Raw genomic sequence first — 25,343 nt, forward strand, 5'->3', positions numbered from 1 at the left:
TGCATACTAAAATAACTTTGCTGAAAGGAGCTCACCTTGCCAATTGATACACAGCACTCTGTGTAACTTGACCTTTCCCATGCCTTGCTGAGCACACCACTCGTTTTTCACTGCATTTCACTACCAAGGGGTTTATACTCCTTCAGTTCTCCATATCTACTGAGGAGTTGGGGCCAAGTCCACATCCTTACAGAATTTTACTCAAAATTATGCAGTAAATGGCTACTCATTTCCAGATTCCTTTCATACTATCATGAAGCACTAAGCAGAGGTTTATAAAAGTAATAAAACAGTTCATTGCATCAATACCACAAATCCTAATGGTTGTACTTGGTGAGATTGTTCTTTTACTCCTTCTCATTTTCATGCTTTGGGGCTCATGGTGGGGATCATGTCCTGTAGGACTCAATGAAACACCCCAAACCTTTAAACCACTTACAAAGATCTTTAATTTACAGAATGTATTTCATATGGCAGAAATCTGCTACTTACAGCCTACCCAGTCAATTTGAGAAGGTAGGAGGGCTGTAAGCCATGTCTGCTTGAGACAATTATTCATCTGTCTGTATGGAATGAGAGTTGTCTAACGAGTCATGCACTGATGAACATAAAGAGGTAAAGAATGCTGGAGCACAAATAATGCTGTGCTGCTTGGCACCCAGCCTGGCTTTTATGGGTTTCTGTAAATTAACAGTCACATTTCTGGGTGAGGTCTTAATCTTTCCCTGGACTATTGATAGAAAGTGATTTATTTTCTTTCTTTTTTCTTACCTGAAAAAGGTAATGTTCAGGGCAGCACTCTACTCATAAGCATGTGAGAATAGGAACAAGAAAAGCACTACTTACATTGAGGAAAGAAAGATGGTTTATTTAGTGAGCCACATTTTCAATAACACTTGATGTTATAATAACCCTGATGTGGTAAGTGAATCCAGAAAGTTGGCAGTCTTTGTATGATTCTTTTGCTCAGCAAAGAGCTTAAATGTACATTAAATAGGGAAATGTACATTTCTGAGCATTACACCATGAAAAACCACTAAAAAGTCATGCCAAAGTCTGAAAGCAGGGTCAGTGCTGCACGGGAACAAAAGGTTACAAAACACAATGTAAAACATTTTCGAACAAAAACTGAATGGTTGCACAAAGTTCTCTTAATTCAAGCTTATCAACAGATCCTTGGCAAAATCCTTTGTTTGGCTTCTGAAAGGAGAAGGTTAATTGCAAGATTACAATTCAGGTGTCAATGCTTATGGTCATTCTTGTTTTCACTCATCAAACTGTTAAGTTGGGAGTGAAAATTGGTCAGCAGATATTACAGAAATGCAAGTATCTGAAGGTCATAGATTTCAAGGTGGCCATTTGATCACAAAGATTACTTAAGCCACCAGTTTGCCCATTGTAGCTGTTACTTTTAGTCACAATGTGGACCTGGTCTCTGGTTTCAGCAGGTCCTTAATTTTTGCTGCTCTCAGCCTGACAGAGGTTAGTGATCTATTTTACTTTAAAAAAGCAAAATCTTTCATGAGTGGCTCTTCTTAAACTCTGAAAAACTTAATTTTCAGTATATTTGGCAGTATATTTGTTCTGCCAAAATCTTTTTATTACACTTGCCATTAGCTATACGAGGGGGAGCCAATGACTCACCAGGTTGTGATTCAGAAGAGCGACTCTAATTTCCCTGCCCTTTCCCTTCTGCAGTTTGTGTGCACTGTGATTGCCATCCTGCTGCATTATTTCTACATGAGCACCTTTGCATGGATGTTTGTGGAGCAGCTCCACATCTACCGGATGCTGACTGAAGTGAGGAACATCAACTTCGGGCACATGCGCTTCTACTACGTTGTTGGCTGGGGCATTCCTGCCATCATAACAGGTACCTCAACTACCCCAAAAAGCTCTGTTTCCTTGCCATCTTCACTGGCCAGGTCAGGGAAGTTACCCCATCCCAGACAGCTATGGGTGTTCTCCTGTACCAGGGCAGCACCAAGCCACATCTGGCAGAAGTCAGCCTGATTTGGCACATTTGTGTACCAAATGTCTGTTGACACAGCTGAAGTGATACTGATGGTTATCCAAAAACAGAAACATAAGTGCACAGATTAAATCAGGACTTGATAATATTGCCTGGGAATAACAGTATTTTTATTTTGACAACTTTGCCAATAGCATTCAGAGAAATTTTCCTTCCTTGTGCTGGTATCTCCAGATATGGACACATGAAACTACAGTGGCTTCAGAAGCAATGCTGCCTGCCCACAGGACATTATTGCCCTACACTGGACATTCCCACTACCTACTGTCAACCAGCAGTAAATACTTCCTGGAGGGAATTTCAGTGGCTCTGTTTTACTGACATAAAACCAAGCTGGGAATACTCAAGCTACCTTTTACTTAATTTCAAATACAAAAGCTGTAACTTCCAGTTGAGGAAAAGTAATGAAAAACTGGAGGCAGTAATCTTTTAAAGCTCTCCAGAGTGATCTAGAGGAGCGCATCCATCTCCGCCCCCACCATGCCTATTTTTGCCACAGACATTTCCAGAGTTACCCTGAGCACATGGGGCTGTGTTAATTCAGGCAGACAGCTCCTCAGGAACTGTGCTTCATGGAACAGTTGGAGTGGGCTTTTTGGGTTCAACTGTTTCAGCATGTATCTGTTGCCATATGGAAAATCAGATCATAGGCAGTTAACTTTTTCCCAGTTAGTTTTATTTTTACTGATAATATCATACTGTCAGCAATGGCAGAGGTTTAGATGTCTCTGAGATCAAACAAATAGCTATCACTCATGTATGCTTGCAAAAATATTATGGAACAAGTTAGATTTAAAAATATGTACTTGTTCTTTTTTTCTGTGTCCTTTAGAAAGCGTGATACCAAATCACAGTGTATTCTGGTACAGGTTAACTCTCTCTTCAGGGAGCTGATAAGTTTTTCCATATCATTTTGTGCCTAAATAATTTCTACTTCTATCAATTTATAGTAAAAAAGCACAGCCCAGAAGGCTCTGCCATTTTAGACATACCCCAGACATTTAAAATAGAAATTGTCCTTGAACTTCTGGAGCATTTTAGACCTATGTGACTTTTATCAGTGCATACAAAACTACTGCAGTATTTTCAGGAACACTGAAGTGCAATCAGATATTTGGCAGCATCATTTCTAGCAGAAAAGAAATATCATTAAATAACAAAAAATAATTAAATCTCAGAACTTATTATCTTTAGAAGAATTTTGTTGGATGGAATTTCTGCTTCAGGTTTCATTTCTCTCCTGAAATCTAAATTAATTCAGATCTTCTCACATACAATTTTTACACTTTTCTACTTAGATATTGCTCCCTGAGATATGCAACTATTTTGCAGTTTTAAAACTTTCCAGGTTGTATCCTGCAATTTATTCTCTGAATCTACTGAATTTGCAGTTCTGTTTAAATGAAAAGTTAAATCCCTATTGCTGAGAAAGGAGATTTTATAAAATGAAGGATAAAGAAAACTAAGCCTTTAGTTTGCCCTTCCAGGCTTATAAATCATATGAAGAGAAAATTGTTTCATCATGAATAGCACAATGTAGGATTTCTTGCCTCTATATAACTTGTAACTGTACATATTTAAATTAACCTTCTTTATAAATTTAAATTTCTAAACAGTAAAAAGGTTCCAACTTCATAACATGAATCCTGAAAATTATTTAAATTGCTTTATGAGTGAAGGATTGTTTATTTTTCTTAGTAGTCGTATAGTCTAGATATGGGAAGAAATTTTAGTTTTGGGACATACAGAGGACTTTTTTATTTTAAAGATAAATGCCATTCATCATCATAGCTATCCTGAGAGGGGGAAAAAAAACCCCAAACTGAAGTAGCAGTGACTTTTTGTATATTATTTTTTCTGCTTTCTATGCTCAAACTGATATTCATTTCAAGCTGGGACATAGTGATCCTAAGGCATCTGTGATGGTACCAAGCTACTTGAAGAAGGGAACCTTGGCCTTCAGAGGGGGATAAAACTTAATAAAATGCTTACAGAGGAGCACTCCAGCAGGGAAGAACCACATTTAATCACAGCATAGAAATGCAAATTCCCATGAATAAGAATAGAATAGAAGCTGGAAGAAAGCTTACAACCATCAAAAGAGTGTGGATCTGGAATAGTCCTCCTTGGGAGAGATAGTGGAATATTTTAAATTTGCTTTAAGCTTGCTCATTTTAGAGTGTAGTTTGATCCATCTTGAAGAGGGATTTTATGACTGCCTTGCCCCAGGAGCAAAGGCTGGATTTGGCACTCAGCAAGACCCCCCCAGTTCTGCCTGTCTCAGAGGCAGCATGCAAACTGCTCAACATATGTGTGCAGTAACTGCCTTGCCATGGAGACTGCAGAGCTTGTGTTAGAGCAGGTTCTTACACATCCCTAGAACCAATATCCCCAGAAACTGGCACTTTTCAAATCCTAAGCAAAGCAATGAATCAGGAGAGAGTTGAGGCTGCCCCACAGCTGCCTGAGTCACAGATGGCTGCTGAGCCCTCAGGAGGGATCAAACCATTGCCCTCCTGCAGTCCTTGGCACACTCCTGTGTGCGTGCTGGGGATGGGTGCTGGTGCCCACAAACATCTCTGCCATAGGACCTGCCCCAGCTCCTGCAAACGTCAGCAAGGTATCACTCAGCCTGTACACTCAGTCTGTTAAGGGCAGCCAGGCTGCAGCATTTAATTGATGTGCTAAAATATTTCTCAGTATTACATTGCATTGGCTTAATTCTGCCTTTGAGTAAAGTGTTATTTCACGTGTTGTTGACTGCAGTAATATTTGAACCATGTACTTGAAGACTGCAATTTGTCCCATTTGTTTAATGAAGAACTTAAGGGTAGATTTTCAGAGGGAAAAATTGTTGCTGTCTGCCAATTACTCATAGAGCCAGAGCCTTATTAATGGGAAAATCCAGTCCTGGGAAACAGACTGTATCCATAGAGTTACATCTGTATAAAATACTTTATGGTCCCTTAATCATTTATGGCTAATTCTTTCTGGATGGCAACTGCTGAAGGGGGTGGTGGAAGGGCCAATGGGAGCAGGAAGGGAGGCTAGTGCTATCTCATTCCACATTTCAGTGAAAACAGATCCGATATTCACTGCTTTGCCAAATAGCCAGTTTAGTTTTCATAGACCATAGGCCTGTACCAGATGTGAATATTGGCTGTGGGCCAGTTCTAAGTAGCAAGAGTGAAATGCAGCTACCTTTTCCTTTCTTAGTGTCCTTTCATCAAGGCATGCAGGCTTCAGCTCAAGAGAAGATGGTTCTTAATGCACATGAGCCCTCCTTGCAGAGGGCAGTGCTGCCATCAGCCTTGGCCACCTCCCAAGACAGGACATGCTCTTCACTGTGCCCCCGTGCCCAGACAGCATGCTGCAGCCACCTGCCATATGGCACTGGCCACAGGCTTCCCAAGGATCACTTTCTGTGTCCTGGAGAATGAAGATCTCTGCAGACAGGGTACACCTGTCACAAAGGAGGGAGCAGATCTTTGGACAGGAATTAGCAGGGCTCATTAAAAGAGCTTTAAACTAGGTTTGAAGGGGGAAAGGGAGAAAACCAAGCTCACTAGAGGCAACTGAGGGCAGAATGCCAGTGTTTGTGGGATAGTGAGTCCTTCTGTCTGCCATCTCTGTGGGGGCAGGGGTTGGACATTCATGTGGCAGCAAAGACCAGGTGTGTCTGTGTTAAAAACCATAGGAATGGTTACCTGTGTTAGGGGGTGTTTTGACTGTCTAGAACTTGATGCTGGTGATAGAAGAGTTGAGTGTTTATGGGTAAGAATCATCTGGAAGGATAACAAGACAGATACCATGGTAAGAGTCTATTATAGATCATCCAACCAGGATGAGGAGCAGAGGAAATACTTTACAAGCAGCTGGGAGAAGTCTCACCACCACTAGTCCTTGTTCCTGTGAGGGACTCAACTCAGCAGGTGTCTGCTGGGAATACAGCACAGCAGAAGAGAGTCCAGGAGGTTCCTGGAAGAGACCTTGTTGATGCAGCTGATGAGCGAGCCAGCAAAGGGAGATATCCCACTGAACCTGTTCACTGTGAACAGAAAAGGACTGGTGGGTGATGTGATGGCTGAAGACTGTCTTGGACACAGTGATATAAAATGTTATTTTTCAATTTTCTTAGAAGTAAGGCAGGGATTCAGCAGAACTTCCACCTTGGGTTTTCACAGGGCTGACTTTGGCCTGTTTAGACACCTAACTCAGAGTTTCTTGGGAGGTAGCCATGAAGGGAAAAGGAGTCCAGGAAGGCTGAACATTCCTCAAGCAGGAAGTCTTAAAGGCATGGGAGCAGCTGTCCCCATGTGGTGTAAGACAAACCAATGGGGAAGACCAGCCTGGATAAAGAGGGAACTTTTGCTGGAACCAAGGGAAAAATGGAAGAAAAAGCAGGCAACTCAGGAGGAAAGAAAGGATGTTATGATTACCCCCCTGTATACTCAGCACTGGTGAAGCCACACTGCAAATCAGTTCAGTTTTGATGTCCTCACTACAAGAGGACATCAAGGTGCTGGAGCGAGTCCAAGAGGAGCTGGTGAAGGGTCTGGAACACAAGTCTGATGAGGAGCAGCTGAGGGAGCTGGGGCTGCTTAGCCCAGAGAAAAGAAGTCTCAGGGCAATCTTATCTGAAATGTTGTCTCCAACCTAAACAGTTCTATGGTGATTTTGCAAGTCAAAGGTAAATCAGTCCATCACCATATGGGCAGGGTGTAGGTCACCAAGTCAGACAGCATTGTAAATCAGCAGGTGAATGTTGGGCTCAAAGACCCCCTTGGAATTGGCCAGGTTTTGAAAAATAAAATAATAAAAGGTGTGTTTTAAACTCGATTGCCTTGGGCCATTAACTCCGTTTCAGACAGTTGCCAAAAGCAAGGTGAGGTACCTGGGAAGGCAGTTCAAAATGAATCCCACCTGAGCTCAAGCAGTTAACTCACATAAGTTCCTAGGTTCCTTTGTCTCTGATGTTATTTTAGTGACAGCAAGTTAAGAATGCACCTTTTTTTTTCATAACATAGACATCTCTTCAGTTATGATTCATGTCATTCTGCTGCACAGGCTTATTGAAATTCCTCAACATGTCAATCACCCTCAAGGCTCACACTGTGTGAGAATGACTTTAAAACTGTGCTGAAAGAGAATTAATTTGGGATTTTCATTTGTTGTCATTTTTATGTAGCTGAACTTTGTTCTAGTTGACAAAACTTCGAGTATTGTTTGATATTAAATGACCTGGACAAAGATTTTGATTTACAAAAGTTTTGTTTCAATTTTTGCCTTCACAGAATTTCCTCTTGAATAAATTTTGCCATGATAATTTTGTTTATTTGAAACTACATTTGGTTATAGGCAGCACCTTTCTGATTTACTTTTTCTACATTTTGTAACACAGGACTTGCTGTTGGTCTGGATCCTCAAGGCTATGGGAATCCTGATTTCTGCTGGCTGTCTGTTCATGACACCCTGATCTGGAGTTTTGCTGGGCCCATTGTAATGGTTGTTGTTGTAAGTAGAAAGAAGTTGGCATCCAGAAGTGTCTCTTCTGTACTGCTACCTTTTCTCATAAGTTTTGCCAAGCAGTAGTCATGCAAAGCAGCCATGTTGTTTACATTTGAAGCAAATGTACTCAAGCTTGCATCTTTTGCTTAAATAGATAAGACATGAGCTAAGCTCCTGGAAATCAGAGGGCTGCTTGCCCGTACAAAGACTGCTTGTGGAGAATGGCTGTATGGCCAGAAACCTATTTCTCTTTTGCTCTGTCCATTTTTGTAGGGTTTGTCTGTAAGATTAGTAAACAAATCAACAAAATGAGCCATAACAAGTCACTTCATCCAGAAGTCCTAAAGGAATATTAAATATTTCCACTTTCAGGAATTTAAAAGAATGGGCTGCTGTTTAACTTTTACCTTACAGGTGCTCCTTCAAAATAACACCAGAAGATAAATATTCATGGTTTTATTCTTATCTTGAATGCCAAATACAAATTCTGGTCTCCTCACCTGAAAAAGTAGACCTGGAAGCAGTGTAGGTTATGGTCACAAGTCATCAGAGACATGGGATAGCTCCCACTGGAGGATCAACAAGTGGACTGGGAGTCTTAAACCTAGAGAAGTGAAAGCTGCAGAGAAGGAGGAAGAAGGAGCCTGTAATAGTGTGTTCTATTATACACTGGAGAAAATGGCTGTGGACCCAACCATTCAAAGTCTTTCCCAACACAAGCAGTAGCAGGAGGCAGCAGATCTAGCAGAAACAGGACAAGCTGCATGATTTCTCCACAGCACTTTCAGTCAGAAATTCCTAGAAAATGGAAAATGGCAGTGTTAAAACTACACAGTTGGTGTATGATATGAATGTGAATGATGAGACAAATTCTCAGCATTAACATTCACTAAGAGTGATTAAGTACAAATGCACCACCAACCTAGTACATCCCAGCTGGCATGGAAATCCATGGAGACTGGTGGTTTATTCAGAGTAATTATCACTGTATGCTCTGCTAGAAAATATTCCTAAATTCTGGTTTGACCCAACTGAAACAAGGTGCTGAGCTGAGGTGTACACCAGTTTGGACAAGGACAGCCATTCTTGAGTCTTTCCCTCAAGCATTTTTGCATTGGGTTGTCTTACTGAGTTTTATCCAGACCTAGTGCCAGGATGTCTTTGACTATGTTGCCTTGAAACAAGGTGAATAATGGAATTTAGAGACCTATAAGTTGAACAGAAAATATTCTTGGTGCCACAAAATCCTTTTATGATAAAAATTGCATTGTTATTGAAAATAGACCTGTAACAAATTTACAGAAAGAATCCATGCTGTTATTTCAATTCTCTTTCAGATAAACACTGTAATCTTTATACTAGCAATGAAAGCATCATGCAGAAGAAGGCAACGTTCATTTGAAAAAACAGGAGTCATGTAAGTTTGAATTCAAAAACCTATAGAAGTTCTGACCAGAAATAATAAAAGACAGAATTGCCTAAAATCAAGCTTTGGAGCAGGAAAAAAAGATTTTTTTTGGAGGAGGGTGTTGGTAGAAGCAATTGGAGCTGCTTCACCCTGCCCACTGGGGTTCCTTTGGAGATCCTGTAAAACTTCCATCATGGTGCTCTGCACCACCAAGTGTAGGCAGGAGAAGGGAGAAGGGAAAGATCTGTTCTCCAGGTGGTATCATTGCAGTCCTTCCAGATCTTTCATTATAGTCTCTACTACACTGTCACTTCACCTCTGCCCATGGCATGCCCAGGCAGACATAATTCTGGGTCTCCCTGTGCTTGTCCATGGCTCAGAAAGGTCTCCCCTCTCAAGTGTCTGCATCACCAGCTGTGCCATGGCAGAGATCCACTGACATTCCATGCTGAGGGCAAACCTCCCTGCATCCCATGCTCAGTGGGATGAGCAGCATTGCAAGTTGCAACCTGCCACCTTCCTGAGCTGCTGTGGCAGCCTCTTCTCATTAACATTGTTTTGCCCAAAGCTCAGAATTTGCCTGTGAACTCAAATGTGATTAGCTAGTGGCAGTACAGCCCCTCAAGTTGTTTTTTTTTCCAATGAGGTAGCTGTATGAGATTTTAAATAGCTACTTCTCATTATTTTTTTCAGCTCTGGGTGTAGTGTGCAGTGGACACATTGGCATGGATTTTCCACCCCTGGTGTCCCTGGAGCTAGACTTTGTGTTTCTCTGAACCCTAAGCTTAATGAAAACTAGAATCTGAGGGTGAGCTCCCCGGCAGCATGGGTGGCCCAGTTAATAATAAAAAAATGTGGAGAGAGCAGTGTTGGTGCAGTGCCATGCTCCCCTTGGCATGCCCTTTCCAGCCCCAGTTTCCATGCAGCTGTCAGTTTTGTGCATTCTGAACCCTGACCCCAATAGTGTTTGGGTTTCTGAATGAGGCCTAAATCTCCCTAAACCAAGGAGTATAATTGCTACCTAATGACAGCAGTTTTACTCATGGTATAAAACTTTTGCCAATACATTTGCTTCTGTCTTTTGAAAGTGTCTGTGGAAATTGTATTTTTAGCAAACAATTTTTCCCTCAGCTCCCTCAGTCCAAAACCTTGGTTAGTAACGTTGGGAAGGAATGTGAGAGTGAAGTTGACCAACTGAAATGAGATGGATATGGCCATTTACTGCCCAGATGTGTTCCTCAGAGTCATAAAGACTGAGCAGCATGGGCTTGTAGAACAGATTTGTTTGAATGAAGTCTTGGAAATTAACTTGGAAAGAAATAATTTTTTTCACATGGACATGCTAAGCTGTGGAGTATTGCTGTGAGAGAAACTGGGAGTTGGTGAACACTGCCCTAATTTTCCCAAAGGGCATTTCTAATTGCCAGGTTGTTGGGCACAAGCCACCATCCATGGAGAGAGGCTGGGCTGTTCCTTTGTATCCCATCACCCTGCAAATGTCCATGTGTGTTTGCTTTGCAGCTCTGTGTTGAGGACAGCGTTCCTGCTGCTGCTGCTCATCAGTGCCACATGGCTGCTGGGGCTCATGGCAGTCAACAGTGATGTCATGACATTTCACTATCTCTTTGCCATTTTCAGCTGCCTGCAGGTAAGTTGAGTGGTATCTTGTCTGTGTTAAACCTTAGTGAGCACACTGCCACACCCAGACCTCCAAAAACCTGCTCAGCGTGAGCTAATTTACGAAAAGCAGAGATCTCAAGGGCAATTTTTGCTTTCTCTTCTCAAGAAGAGAGTTCTTTTCACCAAAAATATAATTTTGAGTAATTACATCTCTCACTTTTAATCATTCTAAAGGTAAATGCACTACCATAGTAACCTGTGACAATAGGCAGTTATACCTCTGTCTTGCTAGACACAAAGTCTTCATTACTGTGTTCTGTGTGCTCTTTCTTAAGTCATTCTGTTGCTATCACAAATGAGAGAGTGCTGTATTTCACACCAAGAGTCAATGGCTCCAACTTCAAGGCTTTCACAAATTAAGTTATTGTTCAAAGAAATGAGACAAATAAGGATTTTCAAATACAATGAGAATTGCATTAGGGTTTTCCTGGGTTGGCTGTCCCAGTTTACACAACTGTTGATTAAAGATGCAGATAAAGATGTAGTTATTTGTAGGAGACCTGGCATGGAAGTAGTCACAGAGCTTCATGAGGTCACAAATTGAATGTGAGCAAGGATGACAGTAACTGCCCTAGTAGGTGCCTGCAGAACTAAAACAGCTGCTGCAGGACACTCAGCTGCAGCACAGCAGCCACAACTTGCAGCCACACAGAAAACAAAGACTGATGGGTCTCCTTTGGAGGCAGCTGTCTGTACCCTGGAAACACAACAGATAGGTCAGCCTGGAGCAAGATTATTTTGCCACAGCAACTAGTGTACTCTGAAATAAATCCACCTACTCAGGCTGTAAAACCAGGCTTCCACAAATCTAAAATAAAATTAAATTAAACATAAACCTGATGAGAGGGACAAAAGTCAGCAGCCAGAATTCTCCAAACTTGCTCAGAGAGCAGAGTGGTATGTGGCATTTCACATCACTGCCTTCTTTGAACTTGTATTTTTAAAGAGACATTTATGTGAGTTTTATTAATGAATAATCCCAAAGTGCTAGAGCCAGCTAAGATCACATTTGATTGAACATTAAGAAAGTGAGCTTGAAGTTTAAAGTTACTCTAAGTCAATTGCTTTGGCTGAAATCATGAAATTCAGGCTTCTTATAATGTTGGTACAGCTGCAACTTCGTGAATATTGGCTTTTCTATACTTTGTGTCCAACCAAAGTTGATAACAATTTGGCAGCTGTGTTAATTCCCTCAGAGCAAGTACATCTGAAGGCACACACATGTGTGTGCCCTGCCCCCAGCAAAAGCTGTTAATGTGTGTTCCTGGCAGCCAACAACTGCCCAGCCCTGGGGACTGCACTGATTTTCCCACCAGAGGCATTGCTTAACCAAGGAACTTAGGCAACAAAAGAGTTGGGACCTCTCTGCCCCCAGCACCTCTTCACATCTCATAAGGCTTTCTAAAATTCTCTTAGACACAGTATTAAGGCTTGTTTCACAGAAGTTGCCTATTTCCAGGGGATTTCACTAAATGCTGTGATATTTTGCATGTGCTGCTATTGCTAAACTCCAAAATCCCAAATTCTAAAATCTCTGACTATTTTCTAGTGGAACATGGAGGTTCCCTTTGGATTTCTTCTCATATCAAGCTCTGTAAATTCCAGAGAAATGCATATTATTGTATATTTTCCCAGGCCTTTAACGAACATTTGAACTTGGAATCAAATTATGAAGAAGTGCTAGGAGATCAGTCAATGCCATTTCAGTCAAGAAAGAAAATATTTATTGCATTTGAAATACAACATAATGGGCTACAAACTAGAATTCAGGAGTTGTTTCAAAATGGGTGTTCTCTAATATCCATATTTGCAATGTGGTAGTAGTGAAGCATTTACATTTTCCTCTCTCTAAAATTATCCAGGGGCTGTTCATTTTCTTCTTCCACTGCGTATTTAACAAAGAAGTGAGAAAGCACTTGAAGAACACTTTGACTGGAAAGAAACCTCTTCCAGATGATTCCACTGCAACAAGAGCTACATTGTTAACTGTAAGAAAAAAAAGCACTGGGAGAAAAAACATCCTCTTGCTGGTAGAAGTTACCTAAAATAAACTTATAGGTGACTTGTCTGCAGTTAAGTGAACTGAAGGATTGCTTTCAGATTACTGATGGCGTCTCTTGAAAGTTTTGATTTTTATTTTAATTTAAATCTTTGAGATAAAATAATTATTTCCCTGGTACCAAAACCCATTTGGTTTTTTGAAATACATTTGTGGGTAACATGAGCTTCTGGAAGGGTCATTCACTATTGCTTTCTGTCTTTTTTCCCCGTCAGCGATCTCTGAACTGTAACAACACGTACATAGAAGAGCCCAACATGTACCGCACAACTATGGGGGAATCCACTGTCTCCCTAGAAAGCACCGTCAGGTCAGCCAAGAGCCACAATAGCTACCTTGCTTATATTCTCAGGTAATCCGGTGGCAGGTGCATGGCTTTCAGGTGCTTGCCTTTCCCTTTTTATTGCTCTTGTGGAAATCAGAACTCTGGTTCAAATGCTACTTGGTTTATGTCTTAACAGTTCTGTTTCATGTGACTGTCGTTCTCTTTGGTCATTTTCTGTTGCATGTGTCTTCGGGGCAGGGTTCCACCAGCTCAGTAGTTAACCTAAGAGTGATGTTACCTAGATGGGCTGTGCTGCTTGCCTGTTCTAATTCAGATATGTCTCAAGGAGCACAGTTTAGCTCATTGGCTCCAGGCTTTTTCAGAGTGTGATTCATATGACATAAGGCAGATAGCTACATCAGGATAACCTCTGTCTCACCATAAAGTGACTGTGCAGTCAAGCACAGGCTGGCTGGCATCCCCTGCAGCTGTCTGCATATCTGCCTTGTTGTTAAGAACAGTGAAGTGACCAAGAAAGTTGTCCTCTGTTTTTCTTCTCAAAGGGATGAGGCTGCTCATAAACTCAGTGGATCCTCAAGTCAAGCAAGGGCTGGTCAGACTGAAGCAGATTCCTCCATTTTTCATAGGAATCCATCCAAATCCAATGGTAAGAATAATTTCTAAATGCGTTGACCCATTTGTGCACCTTTTTCTCATCATATTCTTTGAAGTCTCCTATAACAGAAGGAATAATTAGAATGATTAGATGTTCTCATTCTCATTATGCTATTGGCATAACAAGCTATGCAATGGCTGCCTTACAAGGAAATGCTGGAATGGAAGTATCATGTGTTTGCTGCTTGTGATGGTTTAATTTTTATTTGTTGCTCTCACAGCTGTTGACAGTTTACAGAGTTCCCTTTCTCACAAATTATGCACTGTAGCTCTTAATTTTTAGTTGGAGAAATTGTAATGTTTAAGACCTTAAGGCAATATTTTCCTTTACTGCTCTGTGGCTTGTACAAAAAATGAGAAGTGCCTCTTGTCTGATTTCCTTTCATTTTGTTCTTGACATTCAATTTTGTCTCCTTGTAGCAGTTTTTAAGTGCATTTCAGATTCTTGATATTTCTAGGTATCTTGTTTTGCCTGTGTATTGTGTTCATTGAGATCCAATAGAGTTCCTGTTCTGCATATTAAACAGTGAGAACTATGTTCCCATCTGTTCTCCACATCCTATATGTGTAAAAGATCCTGCCCACTAGCTGAGCTGAGAGGTTGTGCTTCCCAGTGGTTGTGCTGCTGTCCTTCTGAGTTTATCCTGTATACACTTACAGATGTAAGAGCTCATTCCTCCCATGGCCTGAACCATATGCCTGCCTTTCCTTTTTCCTTGTGCATTTGTCAGGTAGATTTATTAACTGCATTTACCCTTGCACTGTGTTTTGCCATCCCCGTTTGCAGAGCACGATTCGGACTCGGACAGCGAGCTGTCCCTCGATGAGCACAGCAGCTCTTACGCCTCCTCCCATTCCTCCGACAGCGAGGACGATGGGCTCGAGACAGAGAAGCAGTGGAACACATCAGCTTCCAAAAACAACGAGCATGGCCCACTCCACAGCACACCCAAAGGTACCCCCAGTGCCAGGGGAGGGCAATGGTGCTCTAAAATAGCTTTAGTTTAGACGGCATAAATTTGCCCCACTACCATGTGACTGAGGCAGCATCTCCACCTTTGTGCCTTGCTTCTGTAGAGATCCTTTTGTTTCCAGCTTAGAGACCTTTCTTCTTCCAAAGGCTTGTTCACAGGGGTTGCTGAGTACTGAATCACACAGAATGCTGAATGCCTTAAGGTAGAGTGAGTTTTGCAGACAGGTCCCCAAAGCACTTGGACATGGCATTGCCAAGCCAGCAAATTCTCATATGAAAAAGAGGAGAAAGAAGCTGCATGTTTTGAGGGCAGGGGAAAGAAATGCCTGCCCCTCCTCAGGCAGTAAAGGCATTGGTGTTGGGGAGGCCCTGGACCTAAAGAGTTGGCAATCATTGACCATTGACATAATTTCTGTGTGGTAGGATGCAGGCATTTCTAAACATAGTTGATCCTGTCGTAATGCAAGATAACTTTGAATGACAAACATCCAGGCTGTGTGCTGTGGCTCTTCACAGATACAGCACAGGGTGCCTGGGGTGCCCTCAGCCTTCAGAAAGCAACCTCCTCAAGGAGGGATCTCTGACCCTGAGAGCTGAGAAGGCGGGTTGGCCTCACACTTCTCCATAATGGAGCTGGCAACCTCGCTCTGGGAAGGGTTTGGGCACCCTGCCATCCTACCAGGTGATATTTTTGGCGATTTAATACACCCCAAGGGCAGTGCAGTCCAGCAAGGACACAGCTCCTCTCCAGCCACAGAGGCCAGGCAGTGGTTGAGAGGGCATATCAAAAGTGTTTTTTGAGCTAGTGTTTTTTTGCATTGCAGTTGATACCCTTCCCAATCATGTGAAACCCTATTGGCCCACAGAGTGCGTAACAGCCAGCGATGGTGAGGACCCCGGTAGGAAACAAAAACTCAAAGTAGAGACCAAGGTCAACGTAGAGCTTCACAGGGAAAACCAGGTGAACCACAGCAATGAAGCACCACAGGACAAGGAGAACGAAGGGCAGCAGAAGGAGAACAGACCTCTGGCCCACCAGAATAACCAGCAGCCGGAACAGAGGAAAGGTAGCACAGCCAACCCAGCCTCACAGTTGGATTGGGAGACTGGGGGGTTAATGAGCATTAATTAGTTTAAACGGTAGCTCTGTCAGGGAAAAATACTTTCCAAATGGCTCCAACCTGTGTAGCCAGATATGAGAAGTAGTAGGTGGTAACTAGTAACTAGTAGGTAATAACTAGTAACTAGTAGGTAGTTGCTGAAGTCTTCTTTTGGTTATGAAATGAAGTGCCAAACTAGAAGTCTTAGTAATAAATAGAGAACGTAACATCTTGCATGTGCTTAACTTGATAAATGGAATTACTGATACACTTAAAAAATTTTATTATTCCCTCTTTTCCTTAACAGGCATCTTAAAAAATAAAGTTACCTACCCTCCCCCACTGGTGGATAAGAATATGAAGAATCGTTTGCGGGAAAAGCTGTCGGATTACAATCAGAGCACAGTCTCATCCAGGACTACTTCCCTAGGGACAAACGAGGGGCTCCGCTCTCCTTCGGACTCAGGGGTCACAGTGAAAAATGTTCGGAGGGAGCAGTCTCGAGACCAGCTCAATGGCATGGCCATGAGCCTCCACGTGGGAACAGGACATGCTGACACCTCAGACTCAGAGTAAGTGCCCTGGGATGCCCTCCTGTGCTCTCATCCTTCACCTTCCAACCCAGACTCACACATGAGCTAAACTTTCCTCTGGTGACTGGCCAGAGTCCATCACCAGTGGCTGTCTTGATGGTTGGCCCATACCAGGTCTCCAGGCTGTGGTGTTCCAGCCATCAGAAGGACAAAACAGGTATCCTGGGCAAGGTGCTGTGACAGACACCTGCTACTGGGTCACCCTGGCATGCTCTGAACTGGCAGGCTGATGTGGTACTGGCACATTTGGACAGGAGCAGCCACACTCTGCCCTGCCACCCTGCCAGGAATGGGTGGGCAAAGGCACAAGGCTGTGGTGTGAGTGTCCATCTGGGCAGAGGGAAACCATGGCTGAGGCAGGAGACCCCAAGGCTGGAGAGATTACCAAGATACTGATCCTAAATTACCAGGCATGTGATTCCTACCTGCTGCATGGCAATCAGTGTGTGAATTTACCATTGTAAACTAAATCAAACATAAACAAAAGGCTGAGCAAGCTCTCGGCCAAAGGAAATTCTCAGAAACCTCATTACTCATCATAATTCTTGCATTTCAAATTAAGACAACAGCCATATGGTAAGTCTCTGCAGGCATTTTATGCATATAGTCTCATTTTTTATTAACATGAATAATAGTCTTAATGTTTCACCAAACTGAGAGAAAATTTCTCACCTTTCTTTAAAATCTCTCAGCTTTAACTCTGGCACTGTCTCACCAGGCTGTAACTATCGTTGTTGTTTGGGCGCACAGACCATTCCCACCTCACTGCAAAAGCACATCTTTGGATTGCTGGGATTTGGCTGATGAAATAGATCCTAGTTAGCCAGGAAACATGGATGTTTTGATAAGCCATTACTGAATAAGCTGCTACCAGGTAACACAGTCATTACTGGAGAATATCTCACCAGCTTGTACTAAGCAACTGTGTTATCTCCAGAGCTTTGGCATCATGGAAAGCTCTGCTGTTGGCAGCAGATTGCATGAATCCATCTGATACACCAGGCTTCTAACAGCTTGTAAGATCTGTGTGTGAACCTTGCATCCTCAGCAAAGCATTAGACAAACACAAGCCCTCTGCACAACTTCCTCTAAAACATTTTTGTTGTGTACTACCTGAAATTGTTTCTCCCAGCTAATGTCCCTTCTAGGAGAGAAAGCATTGAATTGGCAAGGCACAGTAACTTCACAGAGCATGAGTCCTTACTTAAAACAATTAGGTGGGTTTGGGTGGAGTGGTTTGCCTGTGCCTGTTTAACCCTAAGCCTGCATGATCACTTCTTCTCACTGACAGAGGCAGTAATGAAACTTCAATTTGAACCATCAGGGAATTGTGATCACCTCTGCACGGTTCCGACTCCTCGCCTCGGACTTCATCAGAGCGGCCACTCGGCGAGGAGGGTGAGGTGGGCATCCATTCCCACGTGGCTGCACATTCTGGCAGACTCCTGGCTGCTCCCAGCTGCACTTGCAAAAAGGGCTCTGTGTGGTACACTCCTTCCACAGGAACCCATGCTGAAAACATGGGAATGGCCACAGGGATGCACTGTGATGGACAGATACCTGTGCACCCTGCAGACAGTGCTGCAGGGATTGCATGTTCCAGGGGTGAACCAAGGAAAAACACATTGTTTCCTAGTGGACCTACAATAAGCCTAAAGACAAGCACTATGAGGTGTCTCTTGTGGAGTTTTGATGGCTACAGTGTGAGCCCTTGAGGATTCTGAGCTCTAGGGAGGAATATCTAAACAAGTGTCCTTTGGTTTCTATGCCAGCATCTCTGTCCACCCCCCTACGGACACATCGTCTTAAGAAAAAAAATCCTTTATATATATATATATATATATAAAAAGTGTAGATACTTTTATATATTTTGTATGGTGTTGCTAAAGACAAAGTTCCTTTGTATATTTTACATTTATACTGATCTTCTTAATTTGATAATAGGAAATCAATTAAAAAGATGTTTTGATATTTTTTATATGAACATTGCACAATTTTACTTGAATTTGGCGTTTGATAAGTAACTGAGGTTTGCATGGAAGCCACCTTCAGACACAATGCAATTTTCAAAGTACTACAGTAAAGATTACATCAAAATCCATTACTATAATTTATAAGTTTTGCTAACAGATTTTGGAACACTTACAAGGGCACAGTATGTTTTTCTCATAAGCTCTTCTAAAACCTACAATTTTTTTTTTTTTTTTTTTGGTATTTTGATCTCTTCTCACAAGTGCATTGAAGTGTTCAGGAACTGAACTTCAGGACTACACATGTCTTTGTATAAGGTTTCAACACAGTCATTGTCTAGAAGAAGTCAAATCAGTATTTCCCTTACCAAGAACAAGAAAATAACTGGTTTTGACCTTAGTCTGGCTCTGCAACAAACCAGCACTCTGCATGTCCCAAGGAGAGGGCCTTCCTCCCATGGATCAAGGTCTGCCTCAGGTGTGGGGGCTTTTTTCTCTTTTTTTGCTCATTGGATTCAGCACATTGCTAATCAAAGCAAAAATACATGACTTAAAAGCAGATTTAACTGCCCAGCTCTTGAACAAAGCCCTGCTCTTCGTGATATTTCAAAAAGCTCATGGAAGGCTTAAGGTTTCATGTTTCCCACAAAATGTGCTGGTTTCACAAGTACAGGAAAGTTAAGTGTGACCTGCCTGCTGTCTTCACCTTCCTGCAATGTTTACAAAAAAAGGAAAAGTAAGCTGTGAAAAAGTTTGCATCCAGCAGTGCAAGGCAGAGCTCAGCCAGTGGCTCCCATGGTGGGAATATGTGACTGCAGGGATGACAATGCTGTGCCTGTGCCTGTGCCTGCCAACAAGGCTTTCAGGAGCTCCTTGCTCACCATAGCAGCCCTTCTGGGAAAATATTGGCTATTTGTTTGTGTAAATGTGTGTGAAGGGGAAGAAAATCGGGCTAAATAAAAGGCAGGAGTTGAGGAAAAGATGAGAAACTGTGTACTGTACTCTTGGTTTCATTATGTTCTTAGAATTTTCAAAGTATCAAGGAGGCCTTTGTAAGGAGAGAGGCAGGAAAGATGCTGTTCCTTTAAAAATTATGCAACACACTCTGTGACATTTTCTGACATAAAAAATATTTGAATGTTTTAAGGGTCTGGCACTTGGCTGTGTGCTCAGGCATTGTGTATAACCCATGCTAGTTGTTCTTACATCTGTGTATGTATATTTTGTCCCAGTGAGATGTAGGTAGTTTTTATTTTGATCAGAATTGTTGCAGTAAATGAGGGTCAGTTGTATTAATGACAAAAAAATTAAAACCTATTTTTATGACTTTTTAAAAGCTTTATGGCAGATTAGACACTGGAAGTTTGTTTGTTTTTTTTAACAAATGTATATTTATTAATGTGCAGAACACTGGAATTGCATCACAGATGAAAGGAGAATTTACAATAAATTAAGAAATTTTTTTGAACTTGTATTCTTCCTCTGGTGGTTTATTTTTAAGTGCAGCACAGATGATGAGAGTCCAAATGGCATTTCCTGGGGATTAGCAGGAGCAGGAACATACAGGTACCCATCTCTCACTGAGGCAGCAGAGGCTGTAAAGCACCAGCCAGGCAATGCAGCCCAGAGCCCTGTGCTGGCACAGGATGCCACAGTGTGCATGGCATTTCAGTCCAAACCTGTGGAATTCTTCAGATGTGGGAAATGGTCCATGGAAGAGAAATGCCCTGTGCTAACCTGGAACAGAGCAGATCACCAGGAAAACATCAGTTTTACAAAAGGACGTGTGGGAGCAGCTCGAGGGGAGTGGCAGCCTGCAGGGAGTGACAAGAGCCTCTGGGACCGTCTGGGCTCTGTCCTTGCCTCTCCCAAAGCAGCTGAGGCCAAGGCAAGGTCCTGCTCACTCAGTCCTTTCCAGGCTGTTGTGCAAGTCCTCATTCATGCATCTCACAAGCACAGCAGTGACCTGCACATGTCATGTCAGCTTGCTGGAAATCAAAGCATTTCTCAGTGTCAACTGGCCAGTGTGAAGCCAGGTAGAGAGAGCCTGGATGCTGATTTAGGAGCAAAATCAAATCTTCAGGATCTTCAGTTTGGAAACAGCTCTGGCAAAACACCAAACAAACTCAAGTAATTATCCCAAAGGGAAACTGTTTTTAATTTCATTGTGCGAGTGCATTATTTGGTGGAACACTGAGTTTTTTCTCAAGTATTAGTTCACCATTGTGTGGAGAAGCACAGTAAGCCTCAGGCTTTCACATAAGCAGGTTAGTTAAGGGAGAGACCAGGCTGTGATCCTGTCTCCAGTAGTGACCTGCAGCATATGTTTAGGAAAAGAGGATTATCAGCCACACAAAACATGGCAAGGTGGCCCCAGCAGGGTCCACAGCCCCAGCTCTGCAGCTCAGGGCTTCCCAGAGGGAGGGGTTGTGCTTGTCTCCAGCAATCCATGTATTTCCCTCATACATCTCTCGTGTTGTTTTGGATCCATTTAAATTTCTAGTACACAGTGAGCTGCCTGATTCAGTCACAAGCAGCAAAAAATATTTCTTCCTTCAGCTTCATTCCTATCCCCTATAATGGACACCTTTGCTGCTTGCAGCAGGACAGGCAGTGAGAATCATCTCTGTCACCTTCTCCAGGTCAAAGAGAGAGACAGGCTCTGTCCTAGAGCACGTGAGTAATCCCTTTCCAGCTGGGCAGCTCTAACAGCAGTAACTGTTCCATGTGCAAAAACACTGCTGTACCTTTACCCTTCCTCCTTGCCCTTCTTCAACCCACGACCACATCAACTAAAGCCTTTTTGGTGGTGGCAGGGAGAGAAGAGACCAGAGCAGTGCACAAAATGCAAGCAGTAGGCCTGCCAACACACCCCCAAAAAAAGAAATAATTTAAAAAATCTCCATTTAATTCACTTTTCCTGTCCTAATCTTAATAAGGATATTTAGCCTAAGTAAATTGTAGAAAAAAATCTGTTAGAGATGCAGCACTGGCAGCAGCATGGCATGGTAAGGCTGCAGTAACATAAGCAGTCATGAAGCCCAGTCACTTAAACAACTCAATATGCTCAAATATATTCAAATATACTCAGAGTTCTGTCTAAAAGTCCTAAACAATAATTGCAGTAGAATTGCCAGTAGCTTGCAATAGCATTTCTGAGGATGATGAGTGAGTTTTTCTGAATCCTTATGCCATGCTTAGGCACACAGCCCCCTCAGCTGCAGAGGATGCCCCTGCCAAGGTCTGGAGATGACAGAAAGGTCCCCAGCAGCTCTGGTGAGATATCACACTGTCACACCAACACCCCTGCAGCACCAGGAGCACTCTGGATGCATTTGGGCCTCACAGCCTCTCTTGCAGGGGTTCTGCCATGCCTTTATTCTCCTGTTTGCACAAGTGCAACTCACTTCTCCTCCCTAAAAGAAGCAATTTGTACTGGACTCATTTTCCATTTCAGTCTATTGATTTTTGGATCCATCCTCCAGTTTCTCATGCTCATTTTGGGTTTTAGTCCTGCCCATGAGGATGCCTGGAGGCAGCATCTGCAGCCTTTACCAGCTACCTTTTATTTCATCATTCAAACCATGAATGAAAATATCAAATAAAACTAAGCCCAAGAGGGCTTTTGTAACACTTCTTTTCTTGCCAAGCAAGTTTTGCACCTACCTCATATCGATTGACATCAGCTGCACTGACAGTGTTTTGTGTATGAGAATAGTGTGGGGCAGTATCAAACCATTCACTGAAGACATGTTCCATCTGCTGCTGCTGCTGCCCCTTTATTCACTGTGCCAGGCATTGTATAAAAGAAAATTAGATTAATCTGAAGTGTGTGTGTGGCAAAGAGACCCTGTTAATTCATGATTGTCTTCTAAATACTTCAAAGCATTTGTAAGTGCTCCCAGGAGCCCTCCAGAGCTCTGTGCTGTGCTGTGTCCCCCCTTCTGCCTGGGTCAGACATCTGCTGCTGCCATCCCTCTGCTCAAAGATATTTCTGAATTGAGTATCCACTCCTTCAAACTCAAATTTTGCACAGTCTGAACATACTGTCTTTATTTGAAGGGAGGCCCAGACTGATTTCCCTGTGGACTGATGCTTCATGGAGGTGCTGTGAGAGAGCTTTACCTCTCTAGAAACACAACAGTTTGCAAAATCACCAGCCCCTTGGGCTAGTGTGTAGGAAAACCTCTTGCTTGTTTGCATGTTCAGCCTGTATTGTGCTTTCCAAGTGGAGAACATAGAGTTGGGTCTGTGGTGTTGTTAGATATTCATACACTCAAGGAAACAGTGAGCATGGGAAGTCCTGTGTATGTATAAACAGGGCAGCTGAAGCAGAGGGTCCTTGTGAATTATCCATTCCCTCCAGGTTAGGAGCATCCCACTGAATCTCATCAAAGCAGCAGCTGCTGTGGTTGGGAGTCAGCAAAGTGCAAAGTTTCCAGGGGAAACAGGAAATTGGACATTGATTTTGAGAAAAATCAATACCTTTTATTACATGTTTATTTCCTGAATAAAACAAACAGAAACCTAGAATGGTTATCTCCTTCACTTACAGATGCACAGGTCTCAGGGATGGAGAGGATCAGGCAAAAGCCCAGTTGGCTTAGGGTCTTTAGGGGTTAGGGTTCACAGTGCTGGCACAAAATGGCCAAATGGGAGTGAGCAGGTGGTGAGGAGCTGCCATCAAAGCACTCCTGACACACAGCTTTCTCCACTGGGAAAAACACTTTCCTGGCTGATTTTATCTAGGCTGTGCCAAGCACAACCCAAAAGCAGCTTGTGTATTTTTTTTCTTGCTCAGTCAGGACAGGGCAGGTCCTCCAGCATCCCAGTCTGCATCACTTCCCTGTGGGCAGATCCATGACAGAGCCAGTGCCATCACAGCTGAGTAAACCCAAGGGAGCTTCTGTCAAGGCTGTTCCTTTGCTGGAGCAGAGCAACAACAAAACATTCCTGCTTCTTGCACAGTGTTTAGTTTGCCTCTGTGGTGATACACAGACACACCAGGCATCCCTTGGGATTTTCTGCAAGCTCCATCTGTGTTAAACGTGCCTCTTAGGAGGTTTAACACAGGAGCTTCAAGCCTGGCCTCTGCTGGGCTGGCTTTTCAAGGCAGGTGCTCAACAGCATTGGCTACAGGAAGTTCATTGTAATTAAAGGGCTGGACAGTTGTCCAAGCAGCACGGGAGCAGAGCTGCCTGCTCTAATTCCCTGGATCAATCTATTGTGCTTAGACAGTATCTACATTTCTCCTGGTCCTTAAAAGTCATCAATCTCAGCTCTCCTCTCAGTATCTAGTTCCCCTGCTTGCTCTGGAGTTCAAGCATCACTCTTGCATTGCAGTGCAGAGGAGACACACCACAAGAGGACAGTCTCTGCTCCATGAAATGGTTGTGTCATAAATAAGTATCAGCACCTGGCTACTAATCAGTTCACAGATTCTTCTTGTGCTGTCTCCTTCACCCTAAGAGGTAGGTGTAAAACTAACTCAGTGTAACAATCTTGTACCATAAAACACCTTTAATATTTAAACCCAGTGTAGATTATTCTGATTTATTTCTAAAAGTGTTACTATATGAATAAGAACTAATAATATGTAAAGTGATTTTCAATTTAAAAAGTCACACCTGAAAGCTTCCAAATGTGTGATAGATCGATCAAACAGTTTTACTATATATAGCAAATTTGCTAACAGCCATGGAACTGTTGGTGACATGGCCGATAGAGTCCTTTGTGTAGTCTCAGAGAGGAGTGATAAAAATGTGTGAAGAGTAGTTAAGTAACTAGATTAAAATGAAAACCATCTTTAATCCAGCACCAACCTGAAATCCACAGATGCTACATGGCTAATTATCCTATTTTTGCATACCAGTCAATTTTATGTTTACAGTCCATCCTTCTTTGATGTTTATAGTTGCATACAAAGCCTCATCCAGTGTAATGAGACCACACCAGACCAGCTGAATTTGCTTTGCCACCAGGCAGGAGCAGCAGCAGAGCTGGGCACGCAGCCTTTGAGACTGACAGATTTCCAAAGAGATCTCTGCTGCCCTTTTTAGATGCAAATTTCACTGAAGTCCTTCAAATGAGAGAAGAAATGGTCCATCACTGGTTTTCACTCAGTTTTCCTCCTGTGTTGCCCCGAGAAGTGGGCACAGCCCAGGATTTTCCTGCTGGGCTGGTGTTCATCAGCCCTGGAGAGCACAGCAGAGTGGGAGGCAGAGGAAACCTCTGCAGTAGCTGCCAGGGGGAAGAGGAGCACATGACACATCTTCCAGGAGGACATGGCTGAACTTCCTCTCTGCTCTGGTCAAATTTCACTGAAAGAAAAAGAGAACTGGATGCACAGAGGAATGAAGCAGCTGGCTCCCACAAAATCAGTGCAACATGCATCTTGAGTCTCTTTCCTCCCTAGGAGCACTCCTGGAGAAAAGGAAGAATTCACCATTTGTCTAGGAGTTCAACTTGAAGGTTTTCTGATACAACTCAGATGTTCCATCTGCCGTCCAGAACTGCCACCAACACTGCTTGCAGACCACATCCAGTGATGCCTTGGGATTTAGCTTTTTTTTTTCCAGAATCTCTGCTGCTTAGTGTGTAACTCTTAAACTTCATATTAGGTGTTAGTAAGTTCTTTTCATGGTTTGTTTAGACAAAACAATCTCTTCCCAGCTAGAGGATCAAGGACACCTGTTGCCCAAAAAAGCAGAAACAACAGCAAAGGGAAGAGGGCAAGCCAGGGGGCTGAGACTTCATAGCCTGGGGCTGTGGTTAGACAATTAACTCCAATATGTAGATGAACCAAAACTTATAAAAGTGTAAAAACTTTTGGATGGATGAGGATCCATCTTGGATTTAACTTGAGTGGAGCCCCAGCCAGGCTCTTGCACTGCCAAAGGTGAATCCTTTCAATAAATACCTGTTTTATTCCTTTTGCTCTGTCTAGTCTCCATTCCAGATCAACCTTTCCAGGCATCACCAGCTCATGCTACCCCAGAGACACAAGCCCAGGAGCCCTGCAGGAATTCAAAGCACCAGAGGAATTTCTGTCAGGAGCCCCCACAGCACTTCTGGAGAAAT

The 25,343-nt window shown here is 42.8% G+C and overlaps 1 protein-coding gene across 7 annotated transcripts in view; it reads left to right on the forward strand.

The window, feature by feature from the left end:
• The window catches only part of CELSR1 (cadherin EGF LAG seven-pass G-type receptor 1), a 161,566-nt gene extending 141,835 nt beyond the window's left edge, over positions 1 to 19,731 (forward strand). For 2 of the 7 annotated variants that reach the window (XM_079304733.1, XM_079304734.1), the window contains exons 25-35: positions 1,699 to 1,873; positions 7,434 to 7,546; positions 8,878 to 8,957; positions 10,470 to 10,596; positions 12,491 to 12,616; positions 12,903 to 13,039; positions 13,516 to 13,619; positions 14,415 to 14,582; positions 15,425 to 15,667; positions 16,008 to 16,272; positions 17,585 to 19,731. In XM_079304733.1, coding sequence (XP_079160859.1) covers positions 1,699 to 1,873; positions 7,434 to 7,546; positions 8,878 to 8,957; positions 10,470 to 10,596; positions 12,491 to 12,616; positions 12,903 to 13,039; positions 13,516 to 13,619; positions 14,415 to 14,582; positions 15,425 to 15,667; positions 16,008 to 16,272; positions 17,585 to 17,609 — 1,563 coding nt within the window. In that variant the 3' untranslated portion in view covers positions 17,610 to 19,731. Of the gene's footprint in view, positions 1 to 1,698; positions 1,874 to 7,433; positions 7,547 to 8,877; positions 8,958 to 10,469; positions 10,597 to 12,490; positions 12,617 to 12,902; positions 13,040 to 13,515; positions 13,620 to 14,414; positions 14,583 to 15,424; positions 15,668 to 16,007; positions 16,273 to 17,011; positions 17,168 to 17,584 lie in introns of all 7 variants that reach the window. The other 5 variants (XR_013774130.1, XM_079304735.1, XM_079304737.1 and 2 more) reach the window with 5 other exon arrangements.
• The last annotated feature ends 5,612 nt before the right edge of the window (positions 19,732 to 25,343 follow it).

The sequence above is a fragment of the Erithacus rubecula genome, assembly GCF_903797595.1.
Source record: "Erithacus rubecula genome assembly, chromosome: 4".
Taxonomy (NCBI): domain Eukaryota; kingdom Metazoa; phylum Chordata; class Aves; order Passeriformes; family Muscicapidae; genus Erithacus; species Erithacus rubecula.